This window comes from Dromaius novaehollandiae, chromosome 14 (genome assembly GCF_036370855.1).
Source record: "Dromaius novaehollandiae isolate bDroNov1 chromosome 14, bDroNov1.hap1, whole genome shotgun sequence".
NCBI lineage: Eukaryota > Metazoa > Chordata > Aves > Casuariiformes > Dromaiidae > Dromaius > Dromaius novaehollandiae.
In genome coordinates, this window is record NC_088111.1 from 17,749,558 (window position 1) to 17,767,953 (window position 18,396).

General features: G+C 48.6%; 1 protein-coding gene across 2 annotated transcripts in view; it reads right to left on the reverse strand.

Moving 5' to 3' along the window:
- RAB11FIP3 (RAB11 family interacting protein 3) overlaps positions 1 to 18,396 on the reverse strand; it is a 91,415-nt gene that overhangs the window by 49,677 nt on the left and 23,342 nt on the right. For both annotated transcript variants that reach the window (XM_064520496.1, XM_064520497.1), the window contains exon 2: positions 17,249 to 17,342. In XM_064520496.1, the coding sequence (XP_064376566.1) occupies positions 17,249 to 17,342 (94 nt within the window). The remainder of the gene's footprint in view (positions 1 to 17,248; positions 17,343 to 18,396) is intronic.

Genomic DNA, 18,396 nt, shown 5'->3' on the forward strand with positions numbered 1-18,396 from the left:
GAGGACTCAGAACTGCTCCCACTTCAAGTCCATCTCCAAACATCAAGAAGGACCATTTTCATTAATGGATCTACGTGGCCAGTACAAAATCAAGTGATTAGGGCACAGGACAGAGCAAGGCAGGCTTGCAGTGACACTTCCCCTCCCCCCCCATCAAACAACAAAAAAACCCCCCACACCATCCCCAAACACCCTCAGTGCTTCTTGCAGCTGGCCATTAAATGCAAACACAGTCAAGGCTCCAGGAGATGCTGAAGCCACCTTGATGGATACCTCCAGCCCAGACTACAGGCGGTAAAGCTGTGGGAGTGGGGCGAAGACAAACAGATGGCATTCTCAGAAATGACACCTTCCTGACCTGGATACGCAGCTCGGTGGCAAGACGATAAATCAGAACCAGGAATAAGCAGAATTACTTTTCCAGAAACTGGTGTATGACAACGTGCTCCACAGCAAGCACACAGTGGGGTCATAGCTTCAGTGGATGAAAGGTGCTCTTGTTTGCAATTTATGACTTCAATATCCCCACTGCTTCCCTTCATCACAGCACTGGGCAAGCAGTGCTGCTATGAGCTGTTTTTCCAACTGTGGGGGTATTCTGGCTTGTAACCCGGAGCAAGGCAGTGAGACTGTGTGAAAAAGCCGGTGCACAAGCACGCTGTTGGAGGTACGGACCACCTGCCCCGCTAGCAGTTCGAGCACGTTAAGTATCCAAGACTGCATTCTCCCTCCCCACGAACGAACGTTCCTCCATCCCGACCTCCTCAGCTCCACCCCCGTCTGAGCTGCTGGGCTTTGCCCAGAGTGACACCCACGCGACCAGGCTGGACGGAGCGTGCTGCAGCCTGCACTCGAGAGGAGACCCGCCACTAACGATTGCAGGCTCTGTGCTGACATTAGAGAGCCTCCTTGCTGGCAGCAGGAAACCCGGGCCTGTCCCACAGGGGACGGGGACCTGCCGGCTGCAACGCTGCGGGAACACCCGAGAGTCAGCCTCAAAGAGGAGCCCTTGCCCACTTCTTCGGGAAAATCCAACAATTTATGTCGCACCCTCAGAACAGAGGGGACAGCCACACCTCTTAGAGACTACAGACCATGCCGCACAGGTGATGGCCGCCTCTAAGCGGAGGACTAATGTGCTCCAGTAATGGGAATGTCCAAATGCCACTGGGAGGTCCCAGCTGGATCGGCTCACAGGGACCCACTCTGCACACGCTGCTCCCGCACCCCGGCCAGGGCGCTGCCCCCCGGGGTTCCCGGGTCCCGGTTCTGCTCTCCGCACACATCTGCGGCCTCAGAGCAGTACAAGGACTCATTCTTCAGCACAGTTAACAGCTGAATGCTTGAGCTGACAGTGGCGAGACTCCAGCCAAGCAGCTGGGCGCTGGGAGGCTGCCAGGGGCGCTTGCTATCTGACCTAGCACCTCTCCCTGCAGGGCCAGGCAACTCGGACGCAGTCTTACTGGTGTCCACCCTGCGAGACCATTCCCAGTGCTACTGGTGGCACCGCCACGGCAGCTCCAGAAAGGGTCAGAGCACTCCAAAGGCAGGAGGAGCCAGGCATGGGGCTGTCCCCTTCTGCTCACTCCCCCTGCCAAAAAACGACATACACAGAAGGGTCCAGATTTTCTACAGACACAGATAAAGCTATTTATTCAGCTCATTCCTTCCAAAGGGAGCTGCAAAGGGAGGATTTTCCATCAAGCAAAGGCTTCCAGTTCCTTTTGGAAGCTGAGGTAGAAAGCCGTGGGCAGCCAACACACAAACAGCTCCGCGCTACGGCCCGACAGCAACTGCCGCCATTATAATTCTTGCCTAAATCGAGTGTTTCCTACACTGCTCCTGGAGCGTTCCCAGCCCTTCGGGTGGTTCTTGGTGCAGGGGAGAATGAGACGGCTGGTCGCTCCATCTGTTGGCAGAGCGAGCGTGCTGAGCAGGGGGTCTCTCTTCACACACCATCTACTTTCACAGCAAGCTGAGAACTTCAGAAAGAGAGATCCTTTTTCCAGGTCTCAAGGTTAGAGCTGCACACTTCCCGGTGGCCTCTTCAGCAGAAGCTGTGACCAGGAGACAGCAGGAAACACCGAGTGTTTCCACATCCCCACGCACCCAAGTCAGAGCCACTTGCCCCACTCTGAGAGCAAAGACGAACAAAACAAGCAAAGGTTGACTTTTCTACTTGATCCATTCCCTCCCCCTCCTAAAAAGCCATATGGTGCTTTGTATATAGGGAGAGTTGCCATGGAGAGCTTGCCTGCCTGTCTTCCAGCACAATAGGCTGCATTAAGCTTTCAAATTCCTGTCCAAATGAGCCAAAAAAGCCCAGGAGAACTTAGCTGCTCCACTGGTGCTCCGTACACATGAAAAGCACCATCTTCCCGATGCAGAAAGTGCCACGCAGCGGGAGCATGGCAGGCTTCGTTCACTGCTCTCTCCTCTGTCTGCTGCTCTGGCCAGGACGGACATGGGGCACCAGCGTTAGCACCACATAACCCTGCTCCAACTACAGCGACACACAGCAAGGGAAAAGGAGGACGAACGTGCAAATTCACTCCTCTCTCCTCCTCTGGCTTCAAACCCAAATCTCAGCTGACCCCCTCCTCTCCCTCGCACCCCCTCCTCCGTGCCTCTCACAACATAAAGCATGCTTCCATCTCCTCCTCCTCCGAATGTTGATGTGGTCAGAACATCTGAAGCCACCTCTTGCCAACACCACTGAAAACCATTCCTTTTCCCCAAAGATTCAGATGTCATGGGCTTTGGGATCTGCTACCTCCTCCTGAGGAGCGCTTGCCCCTGCGCCTGCTGCTCCCGTCTGAGCGGCCGTGACGGACCTCGCCCAAATTTTCAGTTCTGTATCAGTCACTCCCATTGCGGGTCCTGTTGCATCTGAGCAGAGCTAAAAATCTAAAAGCCAAAAAAATCAGGCTCCAAGAGACTCCACAGGGAGCTTTACTACCCAGTCACCCTACAAAGGCTATAAGCTATATGTAGCGTCTTTTTCTCCAGATTAATTACACCGAACTGCTTGGCTGGAATGTGTGGGCAGGGTACCAGGCATTTGGATAAAGCAGTGATAAAATTTTGCTGCTGCGATAATTTAAGTAAGGTGATGGTGCCCATACAGAATTTACAGAAGTAATTGCTGTAACCAATAAGACTAGGAACATTTAATATATCATTTAGTAAAGCTAAAGTGAATTTGGAAGAGGCAGAAAAGGCGGACTAAACGTGGAGAGGGATGTTCCTGCAGTCGTCCCATGGCCACGGGAACGGTGCATAGGCCGCTCCAGCCACCAGGCCTCGCAAACAAGCTGTGAGCGCAGGAACAAGAGCTCCCAGTGAGCTGCCTTTGGCTTTCGGCCAGAAAAAACAACTCCACCCATACCTGTGAACAACGCAGCTAGCCTTCAACTCGTGGTAGGTTTCTATGGCTTTGTTACCAGAGTAGGATATTTTACACAGACTCTAACCCGACCGTCCCTCCTGCCTGGTCGTACCCCGACTGCTCTTTCTAACGTTCTCTGGATGATCCCATTGCCCCAGATCACAAGCCAAACCCGTTCTCTAGGTCAGACCCTCTCCTGCAAACCCAGTCTCTTTCTGCCCACACTAAACCTCCGTTTTGGCTCCTCCTCATCAGTCTCCGTCTGGCCACAACACGCAGCTCCTGGGTTTTGTTTTTGCTTGCCACCTCCCTTACGATTACAGTCATCGCTCACAGCTTTCCTGCTGCTTAAACCCACTATATGGGCATCAGCTTGCACACTTTCTTGGCATCATTTGTATGCTAGCGTAACCCCACCAATCTGTCCTCTCTAGCATCCCTTCAACACCCTTTCCTGTACCTGCATGCAACTAAACTTTCCTTCTACCTTGAGAAGTCTCCTGCTGCCCAACACGCACCCACACAAACCCCACTGAAAAGATCACCCTCCAAAAGCTCACCGCATCAACCGCATCACTTGTTTGGGAGACCGAGATTTGTATTTGGGCAAATTCTTGGCTTTGTACAGACAGTTTCGAATCCAGCTCTGACCAGTCAGCCACAGCAGCTGTCTTTTCCCCCCCACATACCCGATTTTCTGCTTTCCCTGCTGCTACCCTGCTTATGCATAGGGAGCCCCAGACTTATGGCACTGAATTATATCCTACATCTCCCTCCACTCTTAAGATGCCCTCACTCCTCCCAGCATTTTAAGAACACTGTCCAAATACTGTCACGTACAGCCCGTGACATGGACCACCTCCGCTGGAGCACATCCGTATGCTCTCCCACTGACAGCACATTTGTTGGCTTGCAGTCTGGACAAGCGACAGGACAAGCGCGGTCTCGGTCCGGTATCTGGCGAGCACCTGGAGCCACCGGGCAAGCTCTAGGGCAGCACTGCTGACAGACGCACACAACCACTTGCACGATGGCGGCAGACTCCTGGCAGGGCACGCACAGCCAGGGAACAAGCGGAACAGGCCACAGGCTGCTCTCCGCAGGGCAAGAAGTCAGACCGCCTGGATTTCTGTTGAGCTCCACAGTGGCCTCAGACACGCTCCATCAGAAGAATCGCCGCTATTCAAAAGGGCTCGGAGATGTAATAGTAACTCAGGCTTTTCAAGAAACACAACACAGAGCTACAGCAAAGGAAGCCACAGAGCACAGAAGGCTCCTGAAATAGCTTCTAAAAGCTGCTTTCAGAAGACAGAGGATTTGAGTGAAAAGGCACCTTGAGCGAAGAGCCGTGGGTACAGTAGTGACACACAGGTCAGAAACAGAGCCAGTTTTATCTACTTCATATAGGAGTGACCTAGAAAAACAGCCTTTCAGAAGTATTTAAGTCATCTGCCAACACACACTGCATTTACTGCTGCAAGCCACAGAGCCACAAACTCAAAGTGAGCTGAACAGTATGGATTACGTGCAGCCAACACACTTGAATTATTCAACACAGTAATAAGGCTGGGGACCTGCATGAACATGCACATGCACACAAAAAACAGATAGGGAACACAGAGCCCTAGTAAGAGGCCTGGCAGTAGCACAGCAATACAGGAGACAGGAATATGTCCAAAAAAAAAAGTCCAGGTCAGCACTGAGGGCTACAGGGATTTAGGAGGACCTTGCATGCACAGCAAAGAATCAGAGGGAAAGTCGCTATGCAAAAACTAGTATTGCCAAAGGTACCTCAGGGTCATGTACTTTCATTTTAGTCCAAAGCATCCATGTATCGTTAGTAACTGCAGGATTAAGCTAGCACCAGCCCAACCACCCTCCCTTTCACCTTTGCCTTCAGTAAGCGATACAGGAGCACATTTACAATCTGATGTCTTCTGTCTTCATATAAAAATGCTGGAAACAGGAGAAGCTGTTTTCCCCTCCACATCAGATTTCTCGTGTCACCAGTGGCATCTTTGTTTCCCCTAAGATGAACACCAGACCTCCATCAACATGTCCGTGTCTTCACAAGGAACCTAGTCTCTGTAGGCTCAGGGAGAAGCAGCACACATCTCTCCAACCTCAAGACTCCTCCCCAGCGCCACAGACCCTCTCCTTGCACATGACTGCAGTATGAAGTGGCAAATCTGCTATTCCTACAACTCAACATGCTGGCTCCTCCAGAGAGAAAACACAACTGGCTCAGAGCACTTACTGAAGACTATTGTTTTACAATCACAAGTTACAACTACAGAATATTCAAGTAAAAAGCAGTGTCAGAATTAAGGTTGCTTACACAACCCTCACCTGATCCCCTCACAAATAATGTTTTAACAGTTCTTAATTTCTTGGATAGGTATCAATCCATAGAGCAATGCTATCAAATATTCCTTTTTATCCTCTTAGTTCAGCACAGACCCTCAGGCTTTATTTAGAAATACCATCTAAAAACATAAACAGAATCAACTTCATGGTATGCAAGCACCTTGGAAGCATAAACCTAACTACCTTTGCTTTACCTTGGAGATCAGGTGAGCATTGCATGACCTCTTGAAAAAAGATCACATGCAACTTTGTAGATACCAGAATATCCTAATTCAGCTTTTCAGAGCACACTATGCAGATTCAACTTGTGGGACACGCAGCTGCTGCTCTGAGTACATGCCAATGGAAACTTTTCTAGGGGCTCAACATCTTGCATAATTTGGGAAGAAGCACACAAATGACAAGAGGCACCTTCTGGATAAGATGGCCCCACACAGAATAAAAATAAAGAAAACCCTGGCTCAAGAGCCTGGATGCACCAGGGCTTTTAACATGCTAGATAACCGACAAACACAGTTGTTCCTTAGCCCACTAGTTAGTGGGCCCCTCGGACAGGCTGTGGGAGCGAGTGGATGGCACTGTTCATCATGCCAAGCACTTCTCAACCTTCCCCACCTTCTCCAGCTCAGAGCTCCCACGTGGAGACATCAAGATGACAGAGTTAAAGCCAATTCAGTCCAGGTCCCAGCTCCCAATCCTGTGCCTGACAAACATTTATAATGGGCTTAGCTTCGAGCAAAACCAGTTACTAATATGAATGCATGGTCTCTTTGAATTTAGACAGAACTTATCTGCAGAAGAATTCCTGGCCTGGATGCAAGCATCAAAACGATAACTCCTTTTAATACCTAAATCACTAAAGCGCTTGCAAGTCATCATGGAAGATGCTAGCGTCTGTTTGCCATTCAGCACATATGGGTCTTCCTTACCATTTCTCTTTCCACTGGCCATGTCACAAGCTAATGACGACTAATGGGAAGCTGAGGCTAAGAACCATTTCAAAGCAATCACCAAGTCCCAGCAAGCAGTTCAGATCAGAGCCACCCACCCACCTTCAGGCAACACGGGATCTACAGGTGGACTGGAAAGTTGGCCAACAACTATACAGCAAAGCACTTTCCACTCCAGCCAAAGCTCTGACACCAAAAGGTGAGTTGCAAAACCATCAGTAAAAACTACATGCAGGTCTAAAATCAGAGACTAGAAGCAGCCAGCTTCCAGACCAGAACATGATCTGTCCGGCAAGCATGGGGAAAAGAAAATACAGGAAGGTAGAAGAGCCATTAAATAATGCCTGAAAGGGGAATTCTTCCCAGTGTGACACTTCAGAGTTCTGAGCCATCTTTTAGAAGTGATGATTATGTTGCTGAGAAGTTTCTTGCCCGTTACAGCGAATATCAAGCAGCCAGCAGGTTACCCTGCTGCTGGCTGTAGTAGAGCTGCTTGGAGTCCCTTTCCTTCAAAGTATCTTGAAGGCTATGCAGGTTAATAGGAAGATGCTCCTTAAAGCTCATATGATTAAACACCCTTCCCTGTTTCTCCCCTGAAATCGCGACACTGCCAAAAAGTTCTCTCTGAAATGAGCCAAACTATGTACTACATACCACTAAAGAGGAGGGGAACTATATTTTATTTGAAGTACTTTTTGCTCAAACTGGCTTATGTAAAAAAGTATTGCCCAGAGAAAAATAGAGGTAATGGGGAGTCCTCTAAGGTTGTTTTCAAATCCTTCATCCAGCATAAGAGCCCCCAAAGCAAGGGGGACAGTGTCAGAGGCAGCCAGTCAACCTTCCTTCCTTCCTGTCATTATTGAGAGAAGACAAAAATACATGAATGATCTAACACAGCAGTCAGAAGCCCCCCAAACTATGTAACGCACACATGAGCAGGGACCATCAGCACTTAAGCTAATGCAGTCACTGAGCTATAAGCTTTTAATAAACCTCATTTCAGACAGTTTTCAAAGGTTTTGGTAATATTTTGTTTTCTGGAAGGGAGTCCAAACTGTCTGTGTCTGATCATTCTCTTTCAGCTGAAAGGATGACAGGTTAGAAATACTACTATATTTGAAGCGTTCACGCTTTTAAATTCATCAGTACAGTACCTGTTAGAATGGATCCAAAAGGGCCAAACACGATGCTGCCAAGATCTTACTGGCTTAATAGAAGCATTTTTATAATAAGTTGTCATATTGTTTCTGCTGACTTCTCTATAATTATTGGCTGTGTTACAACCTAGATTCAAAATAAAACAGGTTTCAGAAGCAAGGAAGTGGAAAAAGTTAGTTGAGAACTTGCGTCATGGCCTCAAAGTCACAAGCGCTCACAAAACAGCATGGAAGCAAAGTCCCTGAGATGCACGCGGTTGGCTTTGAACAGACGATAATCCTTCAGCAGAGGTGGCTTCAGTGCAGTCCTCTGACCATCTAATCAATGAATTCAGCACTGGTCACCTTGTTAGCAGAAGTGCCTCCTCTTTGAAGGAGAAATAAGTTGCCCAGTTGCTAAATGGACAGATTTACAAGAGAAGTCTGTACTCACCTGGGAACCAATAAAGAGATCATTAGCCAGAAAGCTATCTGAGGGACATGCACAGCAGTTCAGGAGGAGATACATGGCTTGGTGCAGACAGAAAGGGATCAAGGTCAACAAGAAATCAGAAGTGGCTCGTCAGAATACCAGGGATGGTTTCTGCCAAGGTGACCTCTTAATCTGGGTGATGCGCTGCCCACCGGAGCCGGCCCAACCTGCTGCTCACACATCATAGCCTGAATCCAGTGGCTGTGCAATTACAACCAATTTCTCAGCAAAGCAGAAAAGCCACATCACATGTCGTAACAGAGAACGAGACCAGAAAACATTTGAAAGAAACAAGCTTTTGCCACATCAGTCTGTCAAGGCATCACAAGAGTACACTCACTGCACAGTCACAAGCCTCCAGGCCGTGAGAGTCAAGCGGTGTTCTCAGAGAAGCAGAAGTTGCAGATGAGTAATTATCCCTTCACTAATAGCACCAGATTGACTGGATTCCCAACGAGAAATTGTCTGACAGCTCTGGATGGACAGCCTGTCCAGAGAGGCAGAACGACAGGCTGCATATATTCTTGCTACCTAAGCTTAGGAACCAAAATCCATTCGTCATGCAAAATGTGACCTGACCCCTAGCCAAATATTTCTGGTGAGGACAGAGGAGACACTCCTCAGCTTCCTGGATGAACCAAAAATTACTAATCTCTCACTCCAGAGCATATTCAAAACATCCAAACCTGCAAAACCAAAATACGCAGGACTTGGACCGTGACCACCACGCATCTGCAGTCCCCAGCGCAGCCCAGCCCAGCCTCCTTCCCCAGCCGCCAAGCGACAGCTAGCCCAGTGCTCTCAGAAGGATTAGCAGCAACAGATGTGGAACAAAACAACATACTAGTACGCAGAAAGGAAAAATATGATGGAGAAGTACTAGGACAGCAAATGGATTATCAGAAAAGTCTATTTTGTAACAGAAGTTTACATTTGGTTTTAGTCCCCTTTTCCATAGACAAGAGAGTTCTAAGAGTCTCCAACGCTCTAATAAAACACCATTCTGCATTTTTTTTTTATATTGACCATCTCCAAGAAAATAAGTAGTCCCTGTACTGCCTTGCCTTCTCTTCTCCTTTGCCAGAGGAAAATGGTTTCTTTTCTTTTAGGCCCAAACTTAGCCCTTTCAACTGCAGTTTAAACTCACTCCAGCTTGCCTTCGTCAGGCCTGGGGTTACGATCCGAGAATCTAAGCAGCCACCACAAGTTTATTTTACTTCATCAGAACAACACGGGGAAGTCCCTGGTTATCCTCCCTACTCATCTGCAATTCGCTTTTTTGTGAGAAATCTGGCCAGGCAGTAATGCTTTCCCTCACGAGGAACCGTGCGTAAATGGTGGCACTTTGGACACTTGATCAAAGATAAACGCTTGCCACAATAAGTGAAGGGCAGTTTTGCATTGCAACGAACTAAAGGGATTCCTCTAGATTTCCCCCCACCGTTTTGGACCTGGAGCCTGTTATACTCGGATGGTGACAGGATGCAGCAAGATCTCTCTGGCATATGCATCAAAAATGTTCATAAAGAAAGAATTCTCAAAATTGCAAGAGATTCTTGTGTAAATCCGTCTCATTCACTTGGACCCTGAGGGCTGCTAAGCCTTAGCAGCAGTTTTATGGCAGCACATTTGAGCAATTCACTGCCATCCTTATTCCAGAGCTGTGATAAGGCCTACGGACATAGCTCCTACAACACTCCTGCGCTTCTCGTGAAAGTAGGTCAATGCAGCATGTCATCTGCGAGGTTGTTTTTGGGAAGACACCCTCCCTGCTCAGGCACGGCCTACAGATAGTAGGCCAGCTTCAGTCCTGATGTAACAGTTCACCATGTTGCCAAGTTACAAAAAATAACCCCAATTGTTTATTTGAATTGAAAGGCAGATGCAAAAAAAAACTAACAAAAAAAAACCCACAACCCCCCCACCATACATTTCTCATGAGCCAAAAGTGCCATTCTGCACCTCCCCCCCTCCAATTAGCATTTGGGTTTTTTCCCTATCACATTATAGCAGAAGTAAACAGTTACTCGAAAGAGCTTGAGCACAGCGCTGTCTGGCAGCTGGGCTCACTGCTGCTCCAGACCTCGACCAGGAGAGGACACGCTTCGCAGCTGAGCGACGCTAACTTCTTCCCTGCCTCTCCAGCCACAGCCCGCGCTCTGGAAGAGAACAAACAGCTACTGATGCTCGGCCAAATCCCACTGCTTATGCGGATGCGGGGAAAGCAGCCTGTAATCGGAGAAGCTATGTGACTGGAGAGAAAGAGTTTGGTAGTTCTTGCAGGTTTGTTCTGCTGCTCTCCCGGGGAAGAGGGGCTGCTCCCTGCCCCACTCCGGTCCCCAGGAGACCGGAGGAGCCTCGCCGCCCTCCGGCCACAGCACCGTGCTCTGCTCTGCGGCAAGGATGCGGAAGCCACGGCAGGGGTACAAGCAGCTATTGAAACTAAGTGTGGAGAACCAAGCTATGCTTGCAGAGGCAGGCGGCTGAGCAGGTATGGCTTTCAGGGCTTTGTCTTAATTTCACAAGGTTGAAGAAGGGGTTTGGCAATAGGCATCTGAGGAAGCATCCCCTTTGAGAAGCATGCTGGGGGGCCTTGGAGCAGCATGAAGTTCGGCTACTCTTCCCCAGACCTGGGGGACCCCACCCCTGCATGAGAGAACCAGCATTTCACAGGAGAACGCCTCGGTGCCCCTGCTGACAGGCGGTCATCTCCTCTCAGAGAGGTCTCTGCAGCAGAGGGACAGAGAGACCTCACACCATTTCGACCAGCAGGATGCTGCTGAAGCAGCTCACCTCCAACACAGCCCAGCCCGCCCCACTCCTAACTCCTCCCTCCCTGCCAGCGAGGCAGGTTAAACCCACCCAGTTGAGGACCCTCGCATATCTTCATGTGCGGGCCCAGCAGTTGCCAAGAAAAAGTGCTAAAGTGCCATTATTTCAAGAGAAAACTAAAGTTCAGTATTTCTGAGAAAGGCTCGGCCGCTTCTGCACCTAGCGGAACAGGTCAGACTGGGACCGCATGGGCTCCCAGCTTGACAGGCACCATAGCAGCACCGTATGGATCCCCCTTTGCTGCGGGGACGAGGAGAGCTCTGATCCACAAAGATCAGCGCTACAAAGAACAGCAAAGGGTTTTTTTCCTCCCTTTAAGTACATACATAAATTTCAACCTGACATACAAGTCTTTACTTCTTTAAGAGGTCTATGGAGACAAGTGTTCATTCTGCCTCTGATCCCAGCAAGCAGCACACGCCAGGGCAGAGCAAGATGCAATGCAAAGAAATGCAGAGAACGCAATCAGAGCGATTTTAACTTTATTCTTGCTCCTGAATCAAGACTGATTTCCCATTCAGGGCAGCCTCTGTTCTCCAAGCAACAGCTGTAAACAGAGAGGCATCTGTTCCACCTTCAGCCAGCAAACGAGCCGTCTCCCCAGCGGGTGACAGTTTAGCCAGGGCTAGGAACAGGCAAGACCAACAAGAAAGTCTCCACTGCAGCAACGCTGCGTGAATAAAGCCATCAGCAGATCTGAAGGGAAGGTAGGAAGTGCTTCCGCCAGCACCAGACAGGCACTGTTATTAGTCAAATGTGCACGCAAGATCTCACTCCATCTGCTAAGCTTTAGTTAAAAGCTTTCTTTTTAAAAAAGCAAATGCCTTAAATATTAATTTGGGCCTAGGCACCCCCACCAACATAAGTGTGCTTGGATGTTACCAGCAGCCTGTTGCAAGTCCTGCCATATTTACAGCATTAGCCTGGAGAAAGGAACACTGAAGACCCACAAAAACACAGCGTCAGAAGATAATTACTGGATTGGAAACGTGTAAGGGAATGCAAGCTTTGGCTTCGGGAATTATCCCTGTGCAATGAAAGCTTTAATTTCGTGTAGCAAAAGCCATCTGCAATGCAGATCTTACAAAGGAAAAAAATACACACAAACCAACAGCGGTTTATGTTACCAGATGGAGCCAGATATCTAATGTGCTCTGCACTTTCAAACACGCTGCAGAGCCGGAGCAGAGCCATGTCACAAGGACAGCAGTCAGCCTGGCTCTTAAGAAATTAAGTCAGAGCCACGGCGTGCTATGTCTAGCAGGCTCATACAAACGTTAAGTGGTTCACGGGCAGCCAGAACCGTGATCTGAACAGAGATGTCACCTAGCACTATCAGATGCAGGGGCGTCTCGCAGACGCCAAAGCTGTAAGTGCAGCGCAGGTATTGCATCCACGCGAGGTGGGAACATGGCTCCGTTTAAAGCAAGACTGTAGAGCACATACCTGATACACGGGTTGGCAATGCAGGGATAACAACTCAGATCTGGTTTTGAAAACTGATTTGCAGTTCTCTTTGGACTTGCAAGCTTTTAAGATGCAACACGAACAGCCTTCATGCAGCAGGAGGGCTAGATGCACGCTCTTCCTTTCAGGGAAAGGAGGGATTCTTGAACTGGCACCCAACTGCTAGAAACACCCCAAGCACCTGGAGGTGCAAAACGCCGGCGCAGAAACAGGGCTACTCGCCGCCACCGAAAGCAAGGCGGCCCCGTGAAAACGGATCTTCGACCTACTCGACTTCGCAGCAGTGCCAGTTGCGATTAGCAGCTGCACAGCGCTTTTACGCAGGGTCTTCACACCTGCCCAGCCGCCCGGTGCCAGGGCGGCCAGCCTCGGCCAGCCCTGCGAGCGATCCCAGCCGCGACCCGGACCTGCCTCCTTCCACGGCCCCGTGCTGGTCCTCCCAGCCTCGCGCTTGGAAAGCTCTCAAGTGCCTTTGGTAAGCCGAGCACACCGCTCCTGCTGCATGCCTCTTCTCCAGCCCGACAGGGATCCCTGCCCTGAAAGGCCGCGCGTTAGCTCGGCACGGCTGCCAGCCGCGAGCTGCGCCAGCTGCCCCCCTCGGGGCGGCGCTTCCCGGTAGCGCCCCGCGCTCCCGCACCCCTCCCGCTCCTGCCGAGGGCCCGCGGCGCCTGCAAACGGCAACTCCGTGAGAGGAGTTCCAGGTTCGGATGTTGGCTCTGGGGACTTATTTTCCATCTTTCCAAATCCAAAGAGCTTTTTAGCTGAAGCATTTGAAAAGATTTGACTCTTTCCATTCTCAGGCCCTCCCCTGAGCTCACAAACATCTATTTCTCAGTGGATGCACCGTCCGCTCTCAGTACACAGAAGTCCTTTTGTGAAGGGATCAGAACGCAAGGCAGAACCAGCGAACGAGGCCACAGGCTGCAGGACTGCACCTTCCTCCGGTTTAGCCAACGGTAATTTGAACTGACACCGACAGTCCTTTCCCTACATGCAATAGGGTACCTGCACAGAGCCCATCCCCTAGGCAAAGCCTTGTGGTGTTTTGTTTTGTTTTGTTTTTTAAAAAGACATGTTTCAGATCAGAGCACACGTGCTAATTACATGGTGTTTTCCGTTATTACTTCTGAGTTCCAGTAAAAGCATTGGTCAGCTACAAACGGGAGATATTAAATATGTCCTACTGGATGTCACGATGCCCTCATTAAAAATAAAATAATAAAAAAAGGTGTTTGAAACTTAAGAGGTTAAGTTAACAACAGCACAGGAAGGTCGCCCCAAATCCCCCAGCACACCTTCCTGCTAGCTGAAGGAACCCACCTGCACTCTCCCCTCCTCTATGGGAGAGGAGGAAGCACAGCCATCTCCCAGGATAGCGAGCCCCACACCCCCCCCACACACCCACCTGGACCACCCCAAACTAGGGTGGGGTTACAGTGATGGAAAGATCAGACTTGGAAAGAGCTGTTTTATTGCAATGGATGGGTGGCATTGCCACCTTCAGTACTGACTGAGTGGTTAAGCTGTGCTTTACTCTGCAACTGAAGGCAGAGGTAAGTTCTAGGAGTCCTAAACCAGCGTGTTTTCAGCCAGTGGGAACATACCTCAAGCAGCTGGCACAAGAATACGATTCAGTAATTTAGTATCCTCCCCAGACATAAAGGCCAACTGAACACAAAAACAGTTGTGAGAACATCATCCACTGATGAATCAGCACCGTTCTCATTAGTGAGACTGCCATACATGAAAACCTGCAGAAATTATGCACACATGCCATCACACAGGTCAAGGACACATCAACAGAGGAGCCAGGTGGGAAGAACTGAAGTCCAGAGCTGCAGAAAAGTCGCTTTAGTTACATGGATGGAATTTTAGAATTTCTTTAAGAGACCGACAAGTCGGGTGCAATGCAGAAGGGAAAACAGCCAGCCGTCTCAGAAAGCTGTAGCTGCAGTTTCAGCCTTGCACAACTGAACAGGGATCTGAACAGCAGTGACTCATGACAGCACGTCAACAGAAGAGAAGAATGAAGCAGCCCATATCCTAAACAAAGGAGGAAGGGGACTGTCTGTACTACCCAACGAGTGGTTTAAGATCCATTGCAAGAGCTGTCCCACTTACACTGACAAGAGGCACTGGCTGAAGTTATCAGTGGGCACAAAGTCCCCGTGGTCTGCAAACAGTTTCATTTTAACATCACATCTAGAAGAGAACCAAAGCTGCTCTCCTCCAATTAGGTCCATTGACTCAAAACAATGAGGGGAGGAGGAAAAAAAAAAAAAAAAAAAGAAAAAGAAAAAAACCAACCACACTTATTTTTTCCTCCAATAGGACAGTCAGCTGAGGGGTCCCAGCAGGGCACCTACATCTCCTCCAGGCCCACTCAAAGGGGCAAAGCCTCAGGCTCATCATATGCACCCTGCCACAGCCCTGCTTGCTCATGCTTTCCAGCAGAGTGGAGAAGATCAGTGTCATTTAACCTGCGCTCAAGCCCAGGTTTTTTGCATCTCAGCCTACCACCCATACAGGAAAGTCTGAAGAGACCGTTCAGACCAGGGACACATTGTCTGGCACAATGCCACCTGCTTCCCACCGCTCCTTCACTCCAGCCACAGCACCCTTGGGTACAGGCTCCGGGCAGCGCTCAGCACTGGGACGACACCACACCATCGCTGGCAGACTGCACAGCTCTCAGATGCTCTCCAGAGCACTGGACTTCACGTAGTCTCTTCTCTCACACACAGGGCTCTACCAGACCATAGACCTCTCTGAGCTAGCCTGCACGGCTGAATGGGCCTACCTCAGTTTTGGTTTTGCAATTACCTCCAGTCAGCTCCAAGGCCTAGCAGATACCCAGGAACAGCTAAGAACAGTGAGAAATCCTGGTAACAGCCACAAATCCCAGGTCAGGTGTCCCTTCAGTGACTGACTGAACTACAGACTACCAGCAATGCGACAGAGCCATATCTGGCTGAAAAAAGCCAGGCTAATTAACAAAGCTGTGTTAGAGATGCCCAGCAGCAAGCATAGCCTCTTCGCTCTTTACAAAAAGATAATCAGTATTGACTCTCTCAAGAGCAGCAATAAATCCTCAAGATCATTTCAACAAACAACTGCTCAGTTCTTAAAACTCAAAGAAACCCTCTCCGTACTCTATTCTGCATTTCTTTTATAGATGTGAAATGTTATAGTGCTTTGCCTTTAAGCACAGTAAAAAACACACAGCAATCCCTTATGAGTTTAATAAATAGTGGTCTTAAAAGCTTTGTCTGGACCTGTTTTTTTTCCATTCAATTAATATAACACAAAACTAGAGCAATGAATTATTGAAGAGAAATAGAAGCCAGAGCTTTCAGAAACAAGCTCTTCTCCAATAGCAATTTATTACAAATTAATAGCATGCCACATTTCCTACTACACCATGAGATCTCAAAATCAGCTGCACAATCAAGGCACGACAGCCAGACAGCCAAAACTTTGGAGGTGTCATAAAATGATACAGTCTTAGTTGTACAAGGAAGAGATGAGTATGAATAAGCAGGGAGGGAGGGAGGGGCGGGCGGGGGGACCATTCTACACAGAAACCAGTCACTCCTACTTTTGAGGGTTTTTTCTACTCGAGAAACAAGATGCCTTGTACAGGAACATCAGTCTTTTCACACCTTTGCTACTGCTGATGCTCAAAAACATGCTCAGTCCACAGGGCTGACAAAACAGTGCGTGTTCTTTGCTGCATGAAAGCAGCAATGAAGTTTAAGTATTAATCAATAACTTTGTTTACAGTAATGTGCAAAGGCATCATGTGACAACTGATAATTGCACATTTTAGATTAAACGTGCTCAACATCACACTTCCAGTATTTTTCCATACGCTATCCTTAACATCACACTTGCCCCAAAAATGCACCTCTAAGCACTAGCATTAGAGATCAATCCCCTGAAAAAGCACCATCGTTTTTTTTCTTGCAAAGCGATGCAAGTGCCAACCAACCAGAAACATACTTAACATTTCACCAAACTACCGCTCTGGAAGCACATGAAATAATCACATCAAGAGCAACATCAGCATTGTCACTGACCTGTTTGTTTAAACATTACCAGTGAGTTGAAAGCTCTTATTTCGTGCGCTTCTTGCTAGAAATCACTTGTGCATGCTGATCCTCCAAACAGTTGGAGTCAAGGCAAATGCATTAGTGCCCAGAGTCTAGAGATGCTTCACCCTACTGCAGTCAGACAGACATCTAGAGCAGGGTGTCAGCAAAGAGTCACTGTTCTGTTATAGCAGCAAACTCCCACAAAACTGTAGGTGACAGCAGATACCAAATGAGAAGGGATTTTCCCTCAATGCTTTGCTGTTTCCAACATATATTTAGGAAGCAACTTTCCTGATAAATAGGAAAACATGCAACCAGCACCGCAACTCTGATATTACCTTTGACAAACTTAAGTGCACCCGATTACTCCCCCTTGCTCTCTGCCCAACACACCAAGTAAGGACACTCAGAAAGCCAAGCCAAGCTTGTTTTCACTAAGCGATTTGTCAGCTCCGTTAACCCTTTTGGTGTTGAGTTTTAGTGTCTTTCTGTCCTCATTCACAGCACAAGGGCAAACTCACCTCCATTTTTGATAGCTCTGATCCCTCGATGGAAGTCTTCAAAGCTGATGACTCCAAGTCCACTCGGGTCGAGGTACTTCGTTAGGTCCTTTACCTGTAACCACAAGAGCAGCGTTACTCTTCAGAAAGTTCTTTTCCAGACATTAAAGAAAGCTTCCGATCAAAGAAGCATCTTTCAACAAATTCCTCCTTCCCTCTTCTCCTCCCACAAAAGAAAGATTCAAGCTAGCGTCAAACTGCTCAAACTGACACCAAACTGCAGCAGTTCTCATTAAAGGGGGAATAAGGAATCAGCACAGAAGGGTTAATCGGGACTGGACTAAGCAATAGTTTCAGTGCCAGCCTGGAAACATAGGTCGGTGCAGTATTTCTTGCAATGTGGTCTTTTCTGCCAGGCTTTTGTTTCTGGTGTGGGGGGTTTCTTTTGCTGTTGTTTTGTTTTATTTAAAGAGGTCCCATCTTAATTGGGAAAGCTCATTAATAGACTGCCCAGTGGGAGGGCCCAATTAACAGGCTTCAGCAATAATGAACTGTTCCATGTTACATATTTAGGCCTTATAATTGAAACATTTTCACAGTTAGGCAATGCTTAAGGGGGAGGGAAAAAAATCACGTCAGCTAGCAAGGATTAGGATGCAGGTATCGGAGCAGAGACACACGCAAGGAGCAAGAGACGCTTCTGAAAACCGGCAAAGATTATTCTGGCACTTCAAACAGAGCAGCTACAATCAGAGGGCAAAACTGAAGTCATTCCTCGCGGTCCAAACAAAGACTTCAAAAAGGTGCATGCGGCTCCTTCCCGGCTGCTGCACAGCCCTCCCTCCAGAAAAGCCTTTATCCGGCAGTTCGCTTGCAGACTGCCGAAACAATTGGACATCTTCCTGCCTTTTTTTCTTTCTTTAAAGCAAATTCTCATTTCAAGACATACTGAGGCACCTTCATATATTTTAGAGCCACGTCCTTTAGCTCAGAAACAATCCAAGGAAAAAGCACGATTTATGAGTTGAAAAAGGAAATCACGGGATTAGTTTTGTACTCGAGAAGCGCTGACAATTCTGCCCTCGCCACCACGATACGCATTGACCTTTCCTCCTCCGCCAGAGCTGACATACAGGAGAAAGTCTTCAGGCGCTCTGTAGTGCTGAATT